Genomic DNA, 22,681 nt, shown 5'->3' with positions numbered 1-22,681 from the left:
CTTTGCTAATGAGGTTTATCAGTCACTGTGCCTAGTGAGTTCCCCAGATTGTTCTTTGATCGCTGATTGCAAGAGATAAGACTGATGCAAACACAGCAGAGATTTTCTGTGTACATGCCTCATATATTGTTAGTAAAAGCAAGTGTATTTTCCTCACTAAATAGTATTTTTAAATTCATTGGGTATTGGCACAGCTGAACTGTGATCTGGAAGAAATTACGATTTTTACATAGATGACCTTACTTTGAAACAAAAGCATGTAGGATAGGTATGTGGGAAATAAACAGTACAGAAAATCATTTTTATCGTATGTTATGCCATACACCACAAATTCCGCTTGAAGGAGTAACTTTTTTCTATGATATCTTCTCTCTTGTAGATTGCCATGAATCGAGCACAAGTGTGTTTGATTTCCAGTTCAAAATCTGGAGAAAGGCATTTGTATCTGATTAAAGTGTCAAGGGATAAAATTTCTGACAATGATGAGCAGGAGACTGCAAATTCTGATGCAAAAGGTGAGCAAATTAATTTATTAAAGCAGACCTGAACTTACAACAGTATTTTACAAGTGAATGTGTTTACTAGCAGCCATACCTTTCCCATGTCTTCAAATGGAGTGCTACCAAATCCCTGTAGTTCCTGTAATACACACTTTTTTGCATAATGAAAATGTAGGCATGCCCCTTGTGAAGCAACACAGAAAGCTGAGAATGATTAACATACAGTATATGAAAAAAGTCATCTCATTTAATGTGACAGCACTTATTTAACATAGTATGGGCCTGTTGCACCAACTAGAGGTAAGATTGCCATGTGCAGTTAACACATGGCAATACTGCCCTTACTAACATTGGCAATACTTCCAGTTGGCCCAATAGCACCATGTGTGCTGCTATGGTAACGCGCACATTACCACAGTAACCCGCATGCCGCTAATGGGTTAATGGGTGATGCTCCCCTGCCGTCAGTAACAGTGAAATTGACGTGTACTACCTGCACACAGCAATATTACCTCTACAGCTTGTAGAAACAAGAGAAAATTTGAAAGCCCACAATAGTGTGGTATGTTAAAGTCCAAATGGACAAAACAAATTCAGTGTGAATGTATACTCACAAAAACAGGTTACCTCAAAGGTAACCAGTGAATTGGAGATTAGACCTGACCCCACTTGGGTTAAGAAGTTGTTCTCTGTAGGTCAGAATGTAAGGGGTAACGCCGACAATTTGCGATTGATAAAGGGAAAAACAGAGGTAGCAGGAAGATTGAAATGTACTAAAAACTGTTTAAAAATGGGAGGTAGTGGTGGACTTGCCTCCCCATTAAGGACTTGAACAGTCTTTTATCTGACAATAACTGTATTGTATACTCCAAAAACAGTGCATTGTGTTCTGCAGTTATTTCACCCGCTTCATCAAGCTATAAATGGGAATATCTTCTGCGAGTCTTCTTGCCTTCGTAGATCTCACATAAGTTACTCCCATTTAGCCTGAAGAAGATAGTGAAATACCTGCAAAATGCGCTGTTCCGTTTTTGTAGTATACAATAAAGTTACAGTATTGCCTAATACAAGACAATTCGAGTTTTCAATTGGTAATTCCACCAGTACCTACCATTTTTAAGCTGTGTTTTTAGTACATTTTAATCTTCCCGGCACCTGTCTTTGCCTTTATCAGTTACCCCTATGTCTCTTCTGGGACATTACCATGCCATATAGTGTTACCCTTTTCACATAACTTGAAGTCTCTTGAACAATGCTAAGGGCAGGTTTTTGATGTGGTTGCAGAGTAAGGGCACTGCAGGTCAGTTCATGCTGCAGCAGATTGCAAATACAAGTCTGTAGAAGCAGAGGCATTTTATCTATGCAGTGGCTATATAGTGGAATACTTAAGGACTCCGCCTCTGACACAGGAAACCAGGGTTCAAATCTTGGCTTTTCTTGTTCAGTAAGCCAGCACCTTTTCAGTGAGGTGGCCTAACACTGCTGTGTCAAACAGAGGTGATCATGTGACTCCCAAAGTAGGAAGAGCAATAGAGGCCGAACTATACTTTCAAGCAAAACCGTTGAAAACGTGGCTGAAGGTAGTGGCAAAGGGTGGTGACAGTGGCAGCTACAAGTGTGAAGCATGGAAGCTTACACACTTGGTTGTCTTTTTTTTAGCTGTGTAGTATTTGCCCACCTCGTCCATATCCAGTTGTATTCACAGGCGATAGGCTGGGATTGTTTCATTCACTGTGCTAGCACCGCCTGCCACAGGCATTTAGTTCACATGAAGTGGTATAAACACAATGCCAGTCAGTTCAGGGGTCTTGCATCTTTGTGGTTAGATGTAAAGTTGCCACACAAAGTTATTAAACAAATTGTTAAATTTGAAATTCCAGTGTCAAAAGTACGGTAATACTTATAATTTACAGTTTTGGGTTTAGCTGAGCTTTAATCATTCTTCATTCGCATTGCTGATTGTTGTGGTAGAGCAGCCTGGAGCTATTAGATATAAAAATTTGACAGCTACTAAGGTTAAATTTGCTGAATATGTTACATGTGCTGGTTGAAAAGTGCTTCAAATCTGTCTCTTGTTAAAAACTAAATGTGAGCTATATAACTACCTAGTGCTGATCTTTGCACTCCGTCAATAGGATAAACATGAGGATTGGGTTATTGGATTTCATACTTTTTTTTTTTTTTAAAGAGGATTTATTTTGTAATAATTAGGTCATTTATTGGGGTACTAGTGTTCTCCAGAACATTGGAATTGCATTCATTTTCTTTTTATTCATCAGCCTTTCATGTCAGTGGTTCTTATTGTTTACAGTACCCCAACATGCTTGGATATTCCTCAATCCTTTAATATAATACAAAAATTAAATGTTTTGGTCCAGTGGCGTTCCTACCGTCAAGCGGCAGGAGCGGCCCGCCCCCGGGTGTTATCATGGAAAGGGGTGACACATGGAGCCCTGTGCAGCCGCCCCTGTCCACTGTATAAACTCCTGCGGCCGCCAATGTTCATATTTACCACCACGTCAGGCAAGGCTGCAGCTACCTTCAACTTCCTCAGCTACCTCCTCCCCCGTTTCCTCCTCCTTCTCCTCCCTCCTTCTCCTCCCTCCCCTTAAGCCTCAGAAAGCAGGCATGGAGCTCCGCGTCAAAGAACTTGGAGGCTGCTTCACCACGCGGCGCGCCTCCATGACAACCGCGTCCCCTGATGTACCAGCAGAGATGCAGCTGCCAGAGGGAGAGACTGGCTGACGACAGAGTCTCGAGTTAGAGGAGGTAGCATGCGGCCGCCAGTGAGTGACAGATGCGACTGTCTTGAGTCACCCAGTGGCGTGCCTCTCCTCTCTGCCCTTCTCTGAGCGAAAGTGTTCCTGGTGCCACGGTGGGGACTGGTGAGTCTCTGTAAAGCCGTGTTATGTTACTGTGCTTCTTTTCTGGGGGAAGGGGGGGCAGGTGGAAATGCCATGAGACAGGGAGCAGGAGAGGGGCCCTGTCTTAAACTTGGCGCTGGCCTGGCTGGTAGTGTGTTTCTTGTCTTGGGGGGGGGGGTGGCATGGGACTGGGAGCAGGAGGGGGGCCCTGTCTGTAAAGGTAGCCAGAGACCAATTAAAAAAAGTTTTATACATACCTGGGGCTTCCTCCAGCCCATCCGCACGGACCACTCCCACGCCGCCGTCCTCTAGTTCCTGCAGCTCCGGTATCGGGTCCCGTTAGCTCTGCCAGCGGTGGCCAGTCTGCGCAAGAGGAAGTGCGCTCTCCGCAGCTGCCGGAGAGATATGTAGAGAGCACACTTCCTCTTGCGCAGACTGGCCGCCACTGGCAGAACTAACGGGACCCGATACCGGAGCTGCAGGAAGCGGAGGATGGCGGCGTGGGAGCGGACCAAGCGGATAGGCTGGAGGAAGTCCCAGGTATGTAATAAACTTTTTTTTTATTGATCTCTGGTACACTTTAACTTATTGCTTGCCTGACTGGTAGTGGGATTTTTTTTTGTGTGGGGGGTGGTAGTGGGGTTGGGGGTGCATCTGGATAATTACCCCCGGGTGTCAAACACCCTAGGTATGCCACTGTTTTGGCCTAATTCACACAGATGGTATTGTTTTGGTGATTTTATCACCTGATAATTACTGCTGCAGATTGCTTGCTTGCATTTTGTACACATTTGGTGGGTTGGTGCTTTTGTGGTGTACGGTTTTCTTTTACGGGGCAGAGTTTGTAAATTTAGGTAGTTCTCTGGTTTTTGGTGGAAATGTCTGTTATATGTTACAGATTTGTTTTGTATTATTGGGCAGTTTGGAGAGGATCCAGTATATTTGTAATACTTACCAAAGACCGAAAGAGTTAAGGGCAAGGCACAATTCTTTTTCACGATATTAAAATTCAGTTGGTGCAACATCCGGTTTTAGAAGGAATACAGATGATATCCAGCAATAGAGTTTGACCCAGGAGTAACTTAACTTCAGCAATAAACGTTTATTAATTAAAGACATATAAAACAAGGCATCGTCATAAAAATAGTACTTTATTACCTTTAAAGTGTACCTGAGATGGAAATAAATAAAGATTTGATACTTACCCGGGACTTCCTCCAGCCCCATAAGCACCGCTGAGTCCCTTGCCGTCCTCCCAAGTGCCTCCGTTCTCCAGCTATCGGTCCCGGTAATCTAGCTCCGTCCGCATGCGCTGAAGAGCCTGACTGGCACGACTGAGCCGGATTACCAAGATTGATAGCAGGAGAACGGAGGCACTTGGGAGGATGGTGAGGGACTCAGTGGTGCTTATGGGGCTGGAGTAAACCACCGGTTTGAAATCTTTGTCTTGCCTCAGGTTTACTTTAAGGTCTTGCAAATCATACGTATTGTACGGCCGTTGGTGAGTTGGGCATCGGGAGAGCCAAATGACGGCTCTCCCTGCTGCTGCAAAACTTCCTGACAACGTTTAATACCATTCCTCCTCCGACACCTAGCAACTTGAAGGGAGATGTAATTCGAGGTTAGGCAACCGCCGGAGCCCTGAATTACCGCACAGTATAACATTGCTGCTATAGGGCACCTGCTTTGTTTGCAAAAGCTCAGATTACAGGGGAAAATGTTGTTGACCTCCTCCGCACCCCCTTACTACGCAACATATTTGTACAAGTAAATATCTTCATGATGATATTTGTATTACAAGCTCACTTATCTTTGCTGTTTCTTTCTCCTCCCTTCTGTGTTGTTTAGTTGTGTTATTTATGTATTTTTATGTATTGTTGGCATTAAAAATGGGGATGCATCATGGCTCTCCAGTATATATTCTGCAGAGTAGTTTATACACAACCCTGATTTCTGATTGCTTTTCTCCACAGCAATATTTGCTATTCTTACCAGCGTACTCAGCAAGGATGACTGGTGGAATCTTCTCTTAAAAGCGATTTATGCTCTGTGTGACCTTTCTCGATACAAAGAGGGGGAGCTGCTTGTAGATTCTTCATTGGAATACTATTCATTTTATGATGATCGACAGAAAAGGAAAGAACTGGAATATTTTGGTCTTTCCACAGCTATTCTTGACAAGAATTTCCGAAAAGCATACAACTACATAAGGTTCTTTTTAGTCTTACTTACTGATATGAAATTCAAAACAGAAATGTACCTTCTTAAAACAGAAGGTATTTGTGATTATCCAGGTTGGAGTGTGCTTCTGCAGTGTCCCATAATGCATCGCTGATGAATAAGTTCTGGTTCACCATGAGCTTGCTGGGCAATCTGTTACTAATATGAAACAAAACAGTACTAATACAAGCAGTAATGACTAAAATATAAGTGTTGTAAACACAGAGTTGCTTGTACCTGTTTTTGTAAAAATCAACCAAGTCCAGATGGTCCATGGCCTGCAGTCTCCAGGAGTTATTTACATGTTTTTCTCATACAGTAGCCTAGGTTGCCTAGCAGGTGCCTTTGGAAAACAATGTACGCTATCTATTCAGTTCAACAAGCAGCTCCCATCTTTCACTAGTACCCTCTAGTAACAGCTATGGTCAGCTGCTTTGCAGAAAGAACATGTCTAACAAGCTAGTGAAAGATGGCAGGCCAAGGGTTATGAAACCCTTCCCTTCTCAAGAAAAGGTTCTATGGACATTTTTCCATAGTTGTTCAAAGGACACCTGAAGCGAAAATAAACTGATGAAATAAATGATTGTATCTATCTTCCTTCTCCTAAAAATGATGTTTTAAGATATTCCACAGTTTTAGTTTATGTTTAAATCTACTTTTTAAGTTTTAACTGTTTTATTGTTTTTGCTAAATGACACATTCATGAACGTATGCCAGAGCTAAAATCTATGAACTATTGACCCTTTTTATCTCTTTCCTACTCTCAGAAGCCATTTTCTGCTAGGAACGTGTTTTATAGTTGGAATTTCTTATCAGTGAGCGTCACACTGAGTCAGCCACTTACATACCTTTCAGGCAAAGAAAGAAAAAAAGCAACACAGCATAGTTATTTGTGTGCTTGGCACTGTACATACCCATGTCTATCTCATCATGTCACATGTCACTTCGGGTATCATTTAAGTGGCATTACATTAAAAATAAAAATTTTGCCCTAATGTGTTAACCATTTCAGCCCGCGGGAATTTTTCACCTTATGCATCAGAGAAATGTTCACCTCCCATTCATTCGCTAATAACTGTATCACTACTTATCACAATTTATTGATCTATATCTTGTTTTTTCCACCACTAATTAGGCTTTCTTTGGGTGGTACATTTTGCTAAGCATTATTTTTTTATAAATGCATTTTAACAGGAATATTAAGAAAAATGAAAAAAAATAATTATTTCTCAGTTTTCAGCCATTATAGCTTTAAAAAAATACATGCTACAATAAAACGTATGTATTTTATTTGCCCGTTTGTCTCGGTTATTACACCATTTAAATGTTGTCCCTATCACAATGTATGGCGCCAATATTTTATTTGGAAATAAAGGTGCATTTTTTCATTTTTGCGTCCATCACTATTTACAAGCTTATAATTTAAGAATTGTTCGTAGTATACCCCCTTCACATGCATATTTAAAAAGTTCAGACTCTTAGGTAACTATTTCTGTTTTTGTTTTTATTTTTTAATTGTAATTTTTTTTTTCATTAAAAATTTTATTTGCGTAATTTTTTGGTGTTGGGAAATAAACAGTTAATTTTTAATGTTATATGTGTAAATTGGCATGAAAAATGTATGTAGATGTAGTTTTACTATTTGGCCACAAGATGGCCACCTTTGGTTTTGTTTTGTTTTTCCTTGTACTTCTCGCTTACCGGAAGCACAAGGAGGACGGGGAATTATTTTTTTAGAAAAACTGCGTTCTCTGATTAGAAACCGTAGTTTTCTTTTGCTGGCAACTTAGATCGGTGAATGGAAACCATGTTCCCGTTCACTGATCCCAGGGCTACCGGGGGCACGCCCGCGATTGCGCGGGAGCGCGCCGAAGTGCACCCCTGCAGCAGAGCAGTCGTCTGGACATGAGGATCACGTCCGGGCGGCTGAAATCGTTAAACACAGTAAAAAATTAATATCAAACATTAGACTACTCTGATGTCATTTCAATGCATATTTACATTTCACTGAAGCAAACTGATATCACTGCTGGCTGCTTGACATATCAGATTGGCTTCTTATTAAGTAAGTATTTAGTGAGCAAATAAGGAAGAAGAAGAAGGTATCTGGTGGAAATGGGTACAGCAAAAGTAAAGATAGCCATATGCTGGTCAATAACCACCAGATCGACCAACAGACAGATCCTTCTCTCATCGAATCTGATCAGAGAGTGATCTTTTGGCTGCCCATACACTGCATACAGATTTTGAATCAATTTCAGCATTAAATCAATTGAAAACCTGTGGCGAGTCCCCGGGGTCCCTGCTGTCACTTCTTCCAGCGTCCTCTTCACTTTCATGTCTCATCCTGTGGCAAGCCAACGTTCAAACAGTATAGGGTGCTCTACTGTTTGAACTTTAGCTTGTCACAGGACAGGAAGTGAAGAGGACATGGAGAAGAAGGCCAGCTGAAAAACGTAACAGCATGGGCCGGGGACCAGCCGGACAGGTGAGATTATTGCTGTCGTTTATGCTGTGCCTGTCGGTGCCGAATCGAACCCTGCTAGTGACGCACTACCGACCCTCGGCAATCGAGCAACATTTTCTGTCTGGACGGAACTAATGAATCGACCAATGTCTGATGGAAATTGGTCGATAGGTCAACGTTTGCGTTAATGATTTCACAGCAGTTTCTATCACAGTAATCAGATCTGCAGTATATCGACGGAAAATCGAGCTAGTGTATGGCTGCCTTAAAGAAAACCTGTAACAAAAAAAATCTCCCCTGGAGGTACTCACCTTGGGTGGGGGAAGCCTCCGGATCCTATTGAGGCTTCCCCCGTCCTCTTGGGTCCCACAGTGGCGGCGAAAATCCTCCCGGAGCGGCGGCGGTGTAAATATTTACCTCCCTGGCTTCAGCGCAGACGCAGTATCCGCTCTTCCCACAGAGATAGGCATAAATAGCCGATCTCCATCGAGCCGCTCTACTGCACAGGCGCAAGTCTCCTGCGCCTGCGCAGTAGAGCGGACCCGACGGAGATCGGCTATTTCGCCTATCTCCGTCAGAAGAGCCGAAACAGCACCCCACTGGAGCCTGGAAAGGTAAATATTGAACAGGCTGTCGGATCTGTCGGGCCGGCTTTGGAGGGCTGCAGGGAGACCCCCGTGGGACAGAGGAGGACGGGGGAAGCCTCTTTAGGATCCTGAGGCTTCCCCCTCCCGAGGCGAGTACCCCCCAGGGGACGTTTTTCTTGTTACAGTGTCTCTTTAAGACAGGTTCTGAGCTGACTCTTTGGTCCAACTTTATCCTATCCTTTCTTTGCTGTTTGGCAGATGTTGATGTTGCTGTAGAATCTCTCATTTTATGTTTGTGTTTGTGTCTCCTTTTCCAGAATAATGTTAATGGAAAATGTGAACAAACCTCAGCTCTGGAATATCTTCAACCAAGTTACAATGCATTCTCAGGATGTGCGACATCATCGCTTCTGCCTAAGGCTGATGCTTAAAAATACTGACAACCTCGCCTTGTGTGTCCTCAGTGGTCACAATGCGTTTGTGTGTGGGAGCTTCAAACATGCACTGGGTAAATATCTATCCTCACTTCAGCAAAAGAAGCCACTTAACCTTTCGGGAGAAAATTAGCATGTTATGAATAATCAGAGCTTTAGCATGACATTAACATAATGAAAACTATACTTGTAAATAAAAGTATATACATGTAGTTACTTTTTTCCTCTAAATTGATGTTTTGGTTTTACATTTACTGTAGATAATTTTATTTGTCAGAGTATATTTGGCTTCCTGTCCATTTCAATCTTATGGGAAGGTCAACCCAGGAGCATTGTAATATATGTACCATGCAGTCAGAAATGGGGGTGCTAAGCAAAGTGGTGTGATGTGGCTTTAAAGGAAAACAAAAAAGCAGTTTAACTTACCTTGCAAAAATCTATTAACCCTTCGCACTCTCACATGCAAATGTTCAAACAAATTAATTCACAGATGCACTCATCCAGGCACAACTGTTATCCCTACAGCTAAGTTAAAAGCCGGGGTTTTAGTTCACAGAAGAATGCATTCTTATGCTTAGTCACCTATACTGCGCAGAAGTACCCAGGTAAACATAGGTGTCCTAACTCTGGCCCTGTAACATGCATAGTGCAGACATGCAAACACAGGATGTGTGCTCCTAATCCATTGATAGGTTTGATGCAATGAATGTGTATGCATGTCTGCACTATGCATGTTTCTGTCCGGCTTTTAACTTAGCTGTAGGGATAACAGTTGTGCCTGGATGAGTGAATCTGTGAATTAATTTGTTTGAACATTTGCATGTGAGAGTGCGAAGGGTTAATAGATTTTTGCTGCTTTCTAGCCACACCCCCTTCAGCACCTCCCTTTCCTTAACTTATTTAATGTCCTAACTAGATGCGATGTGCCTGGATATATGTATTTTTTTAACTTACCTTGCAGCCCCCTGGACTCCTCCTGTGCCCACCACTTCCGTCCAAGTCCCTCTGGCAAGCAGCGGTGACCCTCACCAAGCTCCTGCGGTCAGTAGCACTCTGTACATGCGCAGTATGCGGAAATCGCTACTGCGCATGCGCAGAGAAACCCTGGCAGCTGGAGCGCGATCAGGGTTCATCCGGCTCAGGGCCACGCATGCGCAGTGGCCGCCAACAGGCGGTGAACAGGCAGCTTTGCAGAGGGTTGCTTCTGCTTGCCGGAGGGACTAGGCTGGACATTGTGGTCACAGGGTGAGTCCAGAGGCCTGTAAGAAGCACCAGGTAAGTTAAACTAATTTTTTATTTTGCCTTTAATAACCCTTTCAAGTGATATTCCACCTTCTTGAAAAAAATTCCTTCAGATTAAATTGCTAGAGTTTTTTTCCACATTTCTTTTAAACTGTGTACCTTGGTTCTGAGCACACATTGATCCAGTCTCTAACAAATAACTGTACTTAAGTAGAGAGTTCCATGATATATTTAATTGTGTCTCAGCAATTTATTTGAACATTGATTTGCTAAGTCTATTGATTTATAATAATCTACTGTGAGAATCACTAACGACAATACAAGTCTGGAGACAGATTTCTGTTAGAGATTTACACCTAATAATAAAAACTAAATTAGGAGCTTCTTTTGCCAAGGTGTGTGTCATCCAAACAAAATGCCAATGAAAGTTAGTCACTAGAGATTCAGTAGATAATCGTAGGCACATTAGCCTCACCATAGAGCCTATACTGAAGTAACTGATGAATAGATATGAAGAATGCCATGCATAGGAGAAAAAACATAGTTCTATTAAAGGACTCCTGATTTGTGCTAAAACTATAAATATATGATATAGACAGAAGGCAGCACACCGTCAGTGGAAACAGGAAGGATGTGCCAAGGCTATCCGGTAACCAATCGGATGCTCAATGTAAAGATGTGGAGCCGGCACCATCCAGTTGTATCATGCTCTTTTATTATAGGTACAGAGCAATCACAAAAACAAACGACGTTTCGGGGCGCAGCCCCTTTCTCAAGTTGGTGACAGCACTTATTTCCATCTCTCCTACTGCTGCTCATTGTCTTGGGGTTTCTTTCCATACCCCGTTTCACAACCTTTCTCCCTCACTCACTCCTGGAAGTTCAGATAGCAGTGAACAAGCGATCCTGAACTGGACATGCATACATTCCAAACAGCTCTCTGTTTACATCATCCCTTTTTTGTCTAGTATATGTGCATTAAGTTCCACCTTGAAAATAGAATCATTACAATCTAAAAAGAAATATAAGTTCAAATAATGAACACCTGGTGAGTTCACTTGGGTAATCAACAGTTAGAGGACACCAGGATACCAGAGCTGAACTAACTAGGAAAACCGGGGGAGCAGGCATATACGGCCCGTGGCTGGGAGCCACGTCATGCGCAGTGCGCTTCTGGCTGCCAGCGCACAATGTTGTATGCGTGCAGCCTGACCAGTGCTTGCACACTAATGCTCGACTCGGAAGGGGTTGCTGAGGATCATTTAGGTAGGTAAGGAGCGGGACAGATGAGACTGGGGGAGCGGTGGGCATCAGGATAGCTTGCAGTATATTGCCTGCTCACCCCATTCCTCTTAGTTCAGCTCTGGTATCCTTTAATTAGTAAAATTGCTTATTATTTTTATAATATTTACATGTAAACTATTAGTCAGTTTTTGCCCACTTTAAAGTTTTACCCCACTATGATTTATAGTCTTAAAGTTATCAGATATACGGTCATCTTTACTACTGGCAAGGTGAATCACTGTAGGGTGGGGTCTTTTTTCCCTCTCTGTGAAGTGAGCAGGAACATGGTGAGGCTTAAATTTGAATTTGATGGACATGTGTCTTTTATCAATCTAGAAAACTGAATAGGGACAGGTTATTTAGCTATTTTCTCTGAAAGTAATTTTTGTGAGTTTCCATCATGTACTTCAGGCTTATGATCAAGCTGTCGATGAAATGTTTGTTTTTTCTTCCTCGTGTTTCTTGGATGTTTATTTGAGAAATTGTGTTTGATTCCTGTTTGTAATCACTTTGCAGCCCAGTATGTCCAAGCCTTCCGAATGAAACCAGATGATCCAATGCACTGCCTCTGTATTGGCTTAACATTCATTCATATGGCATCGCAGAAGTTTGTGTTAAAAAGACATGCTCTTCTTGTACAGGTACTTAGCATGCGTATGTTGTCTTCTTCTTGTTTCTAAAGAACAACTGTACAAGAATTTGAGCTTAAAAAGGAATAAAATGTAAATGCACAGAAAATGTACACTTTCAATCTCATGTACTAACATAGTGGAACCTTATGTAAATAAAACTTTTTTAAATCTGATAAAAATAAAATCTTTCTGTGAGGCCAACATTATATGTTACCGTATATACTCGCAAGCAAGCCGACCCGCATGTAAGCCGACCCCCCAACTTTTACCTGAAAAACCAGGAAAAAATGATTGACCCCCCATATAAGCCGGGGGTAGGAAATGCTGGCCGCGTGATCCCCCCCCCCCCCAGTGTGTCACAGTATAGCTAGTATAGTGCCCAGTATAGCTAGTATAGTGCCCAGTATGGGTAGGTAGTCCCCTAGTATAGCTAGTATAGTGTCCCAGTATAGCTAGTATAGTGCCCAGTATGGGTAGGTAGCGACCCAGTATATCTAGTATAGTGCCCAGTATAGCTAGTAAAGTGCCCAGTATGGGTAGGTAGTCCCCCAGTATAGCTAGGAAAGTGCCCAGTATAGCTAGTATAGTGTCCCAGTATAGCTAGTATAATGCCCGGTATGGCTAGTATAGTGCCCGGTATGGCTAGTATAGTGCCCCAGTATAGCTAGTATAGTGCCCAGTATAGCTAGTATAGTGCCCAGTATAGCTAGCATAGTGCCCCAGTATAGCTAGCATAGTGCCCCAGTATAGCTAGCATAGTGCCCCAGTATGACTAGTATAGTCCCAGTATGGGTAGGTGGGTGGGTGGGTAGGTAGTGCCCCTCCCCGCTCCCCCTTCGGCCGCCGCTGCTATTACCTTAGGCGGCGCCGCTTCCTCTATCCCGTCCTGCTCCGGTAACTAATTCACAGCAGCGCGCCCCTCGGCGGCTGCTGTGATGACGGAGGAAACCATAGAGAGCGGTTCCCATAGTAACGGCGATACATATCGCCGCTACAGGAAGCCGCTCTCTATGGTTTCCTCCGTCATGACAGCAGCCGCCGAGGGGCGCACTGCTGTGAATTAGTTACCGGAGCAGGACGGGAATAGAGGAAGCGGCGCCACCTAAGGTAATAGCAGCGGCGGCCGCGGGGGGAGCGGGGAGGGGCACTACCTACCCACCCACCTACCCATACTGGCACATGACTCGCAAGCAAGCCGACCCCCCAACTTTTGGGCCACTTTTGGGGGGTGAAAAATTTGGCTTGCTTGCGAGTATATACGGTAATTATTTATTAGGTCAGTACAAACTAAGCATATAATAAGAACATTTCCTTTAAAAATTATTATTAGAACCAGACATACAGGCCTCAAAAATAATGTGTAACAAACATGCAAAAGTTTTACCCTCCATTTTCCACTTCCATATCCTAAGATCTTTTACTGTGATTAGCCGACTCTCCAACACGCACTGTAGCCCCGATTCAGAGTGCACGTTGGAGCATGCTGAAGCATGCATATCTACCTGTCCTCACACCAGCATTGGTCCGCTCCTCTCCCTGGCAGCTTCTGAGCTGACCACTAGAGCTCCAATCTCATTGTCATGTGACCACAGTGAGCTGGAGCCCTAGTGGCCAGTTAAGAAATGAATGTGAAGATGCATGAATGCAAGCTAGAGCAAGGAGAGCTAGAGACACATGTTGCAGCACACTCTTAACACCAACTCTGCATAACTTTGTCAGGTGCATTATGTTAAGTTCTTCTACATCTCCACTGGGTTCTGGTCAGGACTTTGACCACACCATAACAAAACATGTATGTTTACTCTCCTCAGTTGTTCCCATGTAGACTTACGGTTGTGTATTGTTTTACTATCCTACATAATGATTAAGTAAACTTCTGCTCATGGAGAGATGACAGATATGCAGCTTGATCATTTTCTGGTACACTACTGAATTCTCAGTTCTGTAATTATAATGGCAAAGGTTCCAGATCCTAAAACAGTAGATATACCTCACACCATCATACTATCTTCACCATGGACTGGCTTGCCTGGACACGAGCCTATAACTCCTGGCCAGATTAACCTGTCATGAGGGAATACGTTTTATTTTACTTACCTTAGTGGTCCCTCGGTTTCCTCCCATGTGCTCCGTTGATCAGCTGTTACTGTATGAAAGATCACCCATTGCAGGGTACTGCGCATGCACGGCCTAGTCCACATACCTCAATGCTTGCGCTCTCATGGCCTGGAGTGCTAGTGGCCAGGATCAGGCATGCACAGTAACTTGTGCCTGGTAAGTCAGTGATCTTTCAGAGGGGCTCACCTGCTCAAAGTAGAACAACGGGAGGAAACAGAGGGACCTGTAAAGCTCTAGGGGATTGGAAGAAGCCCCAGGTAGGTAAAATAGAGCTTTTTCCCCTGTAAAAGGTACACTCTAACCTTTTCGGGACGGGACGCCTACCCCCCCTTAAGGACCAAGGCATTTTGCGTGGGAGGGGGGTGCGCGCGTTTGGGGGGTCAGGCGGCCGGATCCCGTGTGTGGCTGGCTGGATTGGTGTCCCCCCATGGTGGCCAGTGCCCCCCCTTCTGCCAGCAGCCTTCACTTACCTTCCAGGATCCAGCGATGAGCCGCACGGGACCCTCTTCTCCAGCCGGCATCTCCGTTCTGTCTGACTATTAGTTCCGGGTCGCGGCTTGATGACGTCATCTAGCCGGGACCCGGCGCTGACGTCAGATGGAGCGGAGATGCCGGCCAGAGCGAAGGGAGGTGCCGATCGTCGCGGGAACGGCAGGGAGGTAAGTGGATCCTCTTCTTTTTCCCCCTGCCGCCGCAGCTGTCAAACTGATCACTACGATCCGACGGCGATCGTAGTGATCACGTGATCAGCAGCCATACGCGATGGCTGCTGATCACTCGGGGGAGATGTCGGCTGTCATATGACAGCTTAATCTCCCCCTCCGGGTGCGCACGATCGCGTCGGGAGCGGAAATTGCGGGCCGGCGTAGATTCTACACCGCATCAGGCTAGAACAGCCACAAGTGCGGCGTAGAATCTAATGCACGCGGTCCCGAAAAGGTTAAGCAAGGACTGTGCAGTTTGGATAAAAATAACTTACCGTATTTTTCGGACCATAAGACGCACTTTTCCCCCCAAAAAAATGGGGGGAAAAAGTCAGTGCGTCTTATGGTCCGAAGGTGTCCCACAAGCCATTAACTATCATGATCCTCTGCTGAAACAATAAACTCCCATCTCCAAAAAGGCCTCCCACGATAATCCCTCTGCACTTACATGAATTGCAGAGTTGTAAAGGCATCCAAACAGTAGCCAGCATTTCTGTGCATTAGCGGCAAAGAGAGCAATCACCGCTGTAATTGATGGTCTCTGATGCCCTGTTGTGTGTCAGTCAACCCCGACAGGTATTCACACAGTACCCAGCATTACTGTGCATTAGCTGCAAGGAAGAGCGCATTCGCCGCTGTAAATGATCGATTCTGATGCCTTCTCGCGCCGGGACCCAAACAGTTCGCTTCCACCAATCATCATCCTTTGGGAAACCTCTTAGCCAATCCTGAAGCAGTGTTTCTGAAAGCCACGCCCCCGCCGTGACAGCGCCAATGTAAAAGTTCCCGATGGCTCTGTCGGCGGGACTTCATGGTGTGCGTGCAGCCAATCATGGCGCGCTGTGACGGTGGGGGTGAGGCTTTCAGAAACACCACTTCAGGATTGGCTGAAAGGTTTCCCAAAGCATGATGATTGGTGGAAGCTAACTGTTTGATTCTAATGGCTCCTCGCACCGGGACCCAAAGAGTTCGCTGCCACCAATCATCATGCTTTGGGAAACCTTTCAGCCAATCCTGAAGTGGTGTTTCTGAAAGCCACACCCCCACCATCACAGCGCGCCATAATTGGCTGCATGCACACCATGAAGTCCCGCCGGCAGAGCCATCGGGAACTCTTACATTGGCGCTGTCACGGCGGGGGGGCGTGGCTTTCAGATTGGCTGAGAGGTTTCCCAAAGGATGATGATTGGTGGAAGCGAACTGTTTGGGTCCCGGCGCGAGAAGGCATCAGTATCGATCATTTACAGCGGCGAATGCGCTCTTCCTTGCAGCTAATGCACAGTAATGCTGGGTACTGTGTGAATACCTGTCAGGGTTGACTGACACACAACAGGGCATCAGAGACCATCAATTACAGTGGTGAATGCTCTCTTTGCCGCTAATGCACAGAAATGCTGGATACTGTTTGGATGCCTGGTCAGGATGACAGAGCAGGACATGAGCAATGCTTGGATGCAGGTACTTTGGGTGCCTCAGCATATTATTAAGTGCATTGCATGCTGTGTGTACATGGAGCATTTCTGCCACAACACATAAGTAATAGTGAGCAACTGCTAATGGCTTAGTGGATGTTTTATTAGGAAATTGTCTGTAAATTGCAGGAAGATTATTGGGGATATTAGAGGGAGGCCTTTTTGGAGGGGATTTATTGGTAAAGCTGAAGTGTTCAGCAGCCTGGATGATTTGAATCTCCTCCAATTAGGTTACAAAGTGTTTCATTTTGTTTAGAAAGAAACAGCTTGGGGAGGGGGAGTTCCACAAGATGCCCCTGCATCATGGATGCACCAGGTTTAGCATATTTTTTTTCCCCCAGATTTTTGGCCTCTAAACCTAGGTGCGTCTTATGGTCCGGAGCGTCTTATGGTCCGAAAAATACGGTAACTGTCAATATGTCAGCATTTTTGCATAATAAGATTATTTTTTGTTAGTATATTTCACTTTTACATTTCAGGGATTTTCCTTTTTGAGTCAGTATCTTGACTTGCGTGGTCCATGCCAAGAAACCTATTATAACATTGGACGTGCCTTGCACCAGATGGGTCTGATATACCTTGCCATGCATTATTACCAACAAGCACTGGAGCTTCCAACACTTCAATTACAGGTGCAACGTACCGTAGCAAAAGTATAACGTTACTGAAAGCTTGTATGAGGGTTTAAGTGACCATTGATACGCTGTCCAGCAGGACACTACTTGAAATGTTGACTTTATATGCCAAGTTTCCTTCTCTCTGAATTAGCAGTTTTAGCTTTCATTAACAAGTAATTTTCAGGAGCAATAGGCTTAGTTTGACTTGCAGTGCTGCCCATAATTATTCATACCCCTGGCAAATTTTGACATAAAGTTACTGTACTTTTATTCAACCAGCAAGTAATTTTGTGACAGGGAATGACATAGGTGTATCCCAAAACATAATACGACCATGTACAAGAGGCATTATTGTGGGGGGGGGGGGGGATTTCAGCTTTTATTTACATTTGAGCAAAAAGTGTCCAGTCCAAAATTATGTATACCCTTCACAAACTGTCACAGTCTGCGGGAAAATACAAAGTTCTATACCATTCCAAGTAGTCCAAGCTGTTCTTAAGCATCCTAATTACACGAATTAATTGGGAACAGCTGTTTTAATCAACTCAACAGGTGAAAAACAGCAGCTCTCTGCGGTTGGTTTGTGGATAGTCATGGCTAAGACATAGGAGCTCATTGAGGACCTGCAACTGCGCATTGTAGCTGCTCACAAGTCAGGAAAGGGCTACAAAAGGCCATTTCCAAATGTTTTCAAGTTCTAGTGGCTACAGTGCAAAGTATTATTAAAAATAATACAAGATGTTCCGCACTGTGGAAAATCTCAGAGGATGTGGTCCGAAGCCAAAAGTGACACCTGTGCTGGCCAGGAGAATAGTGATAGAGGTGAAAAAGAATCCAATGACCACCACCAAGGCCATCCTGGTGAATCTGGGCTCTGCTTGTGGCAATGGGCTCTATTCACAAAACTTCTCATAAATTACTTATTTATCACCTAATTGATAAAAATAACCTTTCAGCACATTTACAAGCAAAATAATCACTCAAAGTAAGTTGTTCCTGAATAACTTAATTTAAATATTACTTTTCTTACCTTACTTATATTATTTTTTTGCTTTTTGGGAGCTAAAAAAAAGTAACATAGATAAGATGAAAACAGTGAAAAACTGGTGAAAAAGCTTTGTGAATCATGCCCAATGTCTCAAGGCATACAATCCAACGGACACTGCACTCTGCTGGGTTTCATGGATGCAGACCAAGGAGGACGCCACTTCTCCAGATAATGCACACAAAAGCTTGCTTTGCCTTTGTCAATGCTCATCTGGACAAGGAAGAAGAATTATGGTCTTCTGTGTTATTATCAGATGAAACAAAAATTGAATTGTTTGGTCACAATGATGTTTCCTTCATTTGGCATAGAAAAGAAGAAGCTTTCAACCCAAAGAACATCATCCCCACTGTAAAACATGGTGGTAGGAACCTAGTGCTTTTGGGGTGTTATTTAGCCAATGGACCAGGGAACCTAATCCCAGTAAACGGCACCATGAAAAATAAGTAATACATGAGGATTCTCAATGACAACATCAGACAGTCTGCAGAGAAACTTGGCCATGGGCACCAGTGGATATTTCAGCATGACAATAACCCAAAACACACATCAAAAGTGGTGAAGAAATGGTTAGCAGACAACAACATTAACTTTTTGGAGTGGCCCCGCCAGAGTCCTGACTTGAATCCAATTGAAAATCTGGGGAAAGAGCTAAAGATCAGGGTGATGGCAAGAAGACCCTCCAAGATGAAAGATATGGAGCTCATTGCTAAAGATGAATGGGCAAAAATACCCGTGGAGACATGACTTTTCTATTGATTATTGAGAAGGGTATGAATCATTTTGTTACTGAATACTTTTTGCTCAAATGTAAATAAAAGCTGAGAAATGTTTTTTTCCCCCACAATAATGCCTCTAGTACATCGTCGTATTATCTATTGGGAGAAACTTATGTCATTTCCCATCAAAAACTTACTTGCTGGTTGAATAAAAGTAACTTTAAGTCAAAATTTGCCAGGAGTATGAATAATTATGGGCAGCACTGTAGGGAAGTATATGAACAGCTCTGCCTTTAGTAACATAAATTTGGATTGTGATCATTCACTCTCTATATCTTCTCATGGATGAAATGGCACATTCCAATGTATGGTCCTCATCCTATCCATTCATTGACTGTGCATCCATGAGTCAGAGAGTGATCATAATAATGTGACTAGACCATATAGTAATCTCTGCTGAATCTATGCAGCATTTTTTACTACAATACTAAATATATAAATTATAGAGTAACTATAATTTGCCTATCTACTTGCTACAGACTGCAAATTTCTTGCAGGAGCATTACTAAATAAATATGTATTAAATATTTAATAATAAATGGCTGCTCCCATTGTAGCTAACAATTAAGTTTGTTTTTCAAAATACGAAAGACAGATTCACCCAGGAATTCTTCCAGAAAAATATTTCCTCCTACATGTAAAGCTACTTACCAAAAGATTTGACCAAATGAATTATCAATCGGTGTTTGAGGGGACAGTGTGGCCGATCCTGAAGCTCCACAATTGGTATAAAGGTCTTTGCTCCTATGGGTGGTACATATAAGATAAATGAAAACTTGGGACAGGGTAATTCTATCACTTAAACACTTTAACCCCCATGCTTTAAAAAAAACACCTAGATAATAAAACATTTATGGGTGTTCAGAGTCCTACAAAAAGCAGTTTTTTCTACGGGGGTATTGCCACCAATCCAGTCTCAAGTGTAACTCCGGCACTGAAGAAACCCTGTTTTTTTTTTTTTTGTTTTCTTCCATACTTGTCCAATCAGCTTTGACAACATCCAGAAATGAAACCTATCCTGTTACAAGTAGGTGTATTGGGGAAAATGGAAAAGTAACATTGGAGAGCAGAACAGTGGTAATATCCATCCCTTAAAAACGCACTTTTTTATATAACCCTGGAGGGCCATACATGTTTTACTGTGTTTTTGAGTATGGGGATTTAAGTGTGACGGTATTATACTTACACTTTGGTGAATCGCTTCACGTGTTGGGTGAGATGGAATTTTTTTTCTCATAGTATACCCAAGTGAACTGTAGCGTCGATCGGGGGGGTTGGCCCTAGAGCTGCGCAGCCTCACTCGTGGCTATGCGGACTGCGCAGCCACGGCCAGCTCCGGTGGCTATCTTTGTGCAGGCAGGAGAGCCCGACCCGGGACGTGCGGTGGGGAGCCGTTCGGGGGGGCTATTGAGTGGCGGGGACCCGGCGGAACGGCACGGAGGGTGCGGACAGCGTCCTCCGTGTCTTCCAAAGTGATGCAGGTATCTAACTTTTTTTATTTATATTTTTTGTAAATTTAGCCTCGGAAGTCCTTTAAATTTATGAAAGATGTATTTCAAATTTATGTATGCATGACTTTGTAATTTGTATTTATTTATTTTTTTCAGGGGCTTGAAGAAGATCAAACAGACCTCAGGAGAGACATTGCCTTCAATCTATCGCTCATTTATCAGAACAGTGGAAACACGGAAATGGCACGAAGACTACTGTATACATATTGTATCGTATAATGTATATTTTTATTTATTTTTTGTAGAATATTGAAATAAATATGATTTCTAGAAGTATGTTTCCAGGGTAATGGTGTTACAATGGATATTGTTATGTCTTGGTTTATTCCTGGTGTTATAACATGATGGTTGATAACTGATGTACCTGAAAGGAAACATAAAAACAAAAGTTTGCCATACAGAAGGTATCTGCGGTTATTCCGATTAGAGTGAGCATATGATGTCTCCCACAATGCATCACTGCTGAATATGCAAATCATCCTTTGTTTTTCCTGTAAACTAACCACACCTCCAGAACCACTAGAATGCAATGATGTGTCAGCGTGTTAATTGTACAGAGCCACAATAACATGCATACAGACTGTTTCGAATTGATTGATCCTCATCAGTGCATGGCATGGATTAATGTGGCTCTACCAGGTAGGACCAGAAGCACCCAGAATTACAGATTACCCAGCAAGCTTATGGTGAACCAGAACTACTAGGAGTGTGTAAGGGCTACAAAGGACCAAAAAGCCCTTTCATTAAAATGTTATGAAAAGCAAAAGTTTACCTTCTTAAAAGAAATGGTATTAGCGATTATTCAGGTTGGAGTGAGCATATGATGTCTCCCACGATGCATCAATGCTGAATATGCAAATCATCCATCTTATCATATGCCTACTCCAGTCTAAATAATCACAAATACCTTTTATTTCAATGTCAGATGCAACTGTCCAAACTCCTCTCCCATCCCATCATTACACAGAGAATCCGGTCAAGGAGTAGCTTGCCCTCAGCTGTATTCTTTAAACAAGGATCTTCAGGTCATGTGACTAGCATTTCCAAAGGTAATTTCTCTGGTACTGCATCAGAGATGAAAATTGGTTTACTAGTGGCATAATCTCCTATTCACCTTTACCAACAATGAAAAATGAAAGGAAGGTGAACCAGGGCTTTCTATACCCAGCAGATAGAGACTTTGATAGGCTAAATGTAATTCCCTCCCTCGTACATCACTATTGTACATGTGCCAATATGTGGCTCAAGGGAATGGTAAATACTTCAGGCCAGGAAAGCTCACAGTGATTGCTTAAAGAGACACTGAAGCGAGAATAAATCTCACTTCTTGTCTCATAGTCAGCAGGGGCATGTGTGTCCCTGCTAAAACGCCGCTATCCCGCAGCTAAACGAGGGTCCCTGACCCCCCAACCCCCCCCCCCCCCCCTGCAAAATCTACGACCAACTTGGTCGTAGATTTTGCTGCTCTTGAGGCAGGGCTAACGGCTGCAGCCCTGCCTCTTATCGCCGTCTATCAGCGGCGCATCGCCGCCTCTCCCCCGCCCCTCTCAGCGAAGGAAGACTGAGAGGGGCAGGGGAGAGGCGGAGATACGCGCTGACAGACGCGCAAGAGGCAGGGCTGTGGCGGTTAGCCCTGCCTCAATCCGGAAGAGGGGATGCGCTGCTCGGAGGGGATTTCGGGGGGTAAGGGACCCCCGTTTAGCCGCGGGATAGCGGCGTTTTAGCAGGGGCACACATGCCCCTGCTGACTATGAGGTCTGAAGCGAGATTTATTCTCGCTTCAGACTCTTTAAGGGAACCAGAGCCGAAGCTTGGGTTAAAAAAAAGAGATATTTACCTAGAGAGAGGGAAGCCTCAGAAATCTATCAAGGCTTCCCTCCATGCTCCTATGTTCTCCCTTACTCAGCAAGGCCTCCCTCCACATCGGGGCTACGCTGCTCCACTGTTACGAGCATGACCGTGCATGTGCAGCAGCATGAAGCCCCTCGTACATGTACGGCTCTGGCTTACAGCACATGCATGGGTGTGCTTGCACGGCTACTGTATGACCCCTATACATTCCTAGTAGTTTGGGTCACCCTGAGCTGCTTGGTTACTCTGTTCTCCTTAGGTGAGTATCTGACTTTATTTAAATATGGGTTCCCATTCACTAACAGTTGATGAAAATTCTGCACAGCAGTCTTTCAGTCACATTGCATCAAAATA

At 43.7% G+C, this 22,681-nt stretch overlaps 1 protein-coding gene across 3 annotated transcripts in view; it reads left to right on the top strand.

The window, feature by feature from the left end:
* Positions 1–20,879, top strand: part of GTF3C3 (general transcription factor IIIC subunit 3) — a 127,055-nt gene extending 106,176 nt beyond the window's left edge. For all 3 annotated transcript variants that reach the window (XM_068248116.1, XM_068248117.1, XM_068248115.1), the window contains exons 14-19: positions 380–515; positions 5,338–5,575; positions 8,956–9,146; positions 12,115–12,239; positions 17,004–17,156; positions 20,573–20,879. In XM_068248116.1, coding sequence (XP_068104217.1) covers positions 380–515; positions 5,338–5,575; positions 8,956–9,146; positions 12,115–12,239; positions 17,004–17,156; positions 20,573–20,695 — 966 coding nt within the window. In that variant the 3' untranslated portion in view covers positions 20,696–20,879. The remainder of the gene's footprint in view (positions 1–379; positions 516–5,337; positions 5,576–8,955; positions 9,147–12,114; positions 12,240–17,003; positions 17,157–20,572) is intronic.
* The last annotated feature ends 1,802 nt before the right edge of the window (positions 20,880–22,681 follow it).

This window comes from Hyperolius riggenbachi, chromosome 8 (genome assembly GCF_040937935.1).
Source record: "Hyperolius riggenbachi isolate aHypRig1 chromosome 8, aHypRig1.pri, whole genome shotgun sequence".
Lineage (NCBI taxonomy): Eukaryota > Metazoa > Chordata > Amphibia > Anura > Hyperoliidae > Hyperolius > Hyperolius riggenbachi.
This window is presented reverse-complemented; position numbering and strand designations above follow the sequence as displayed.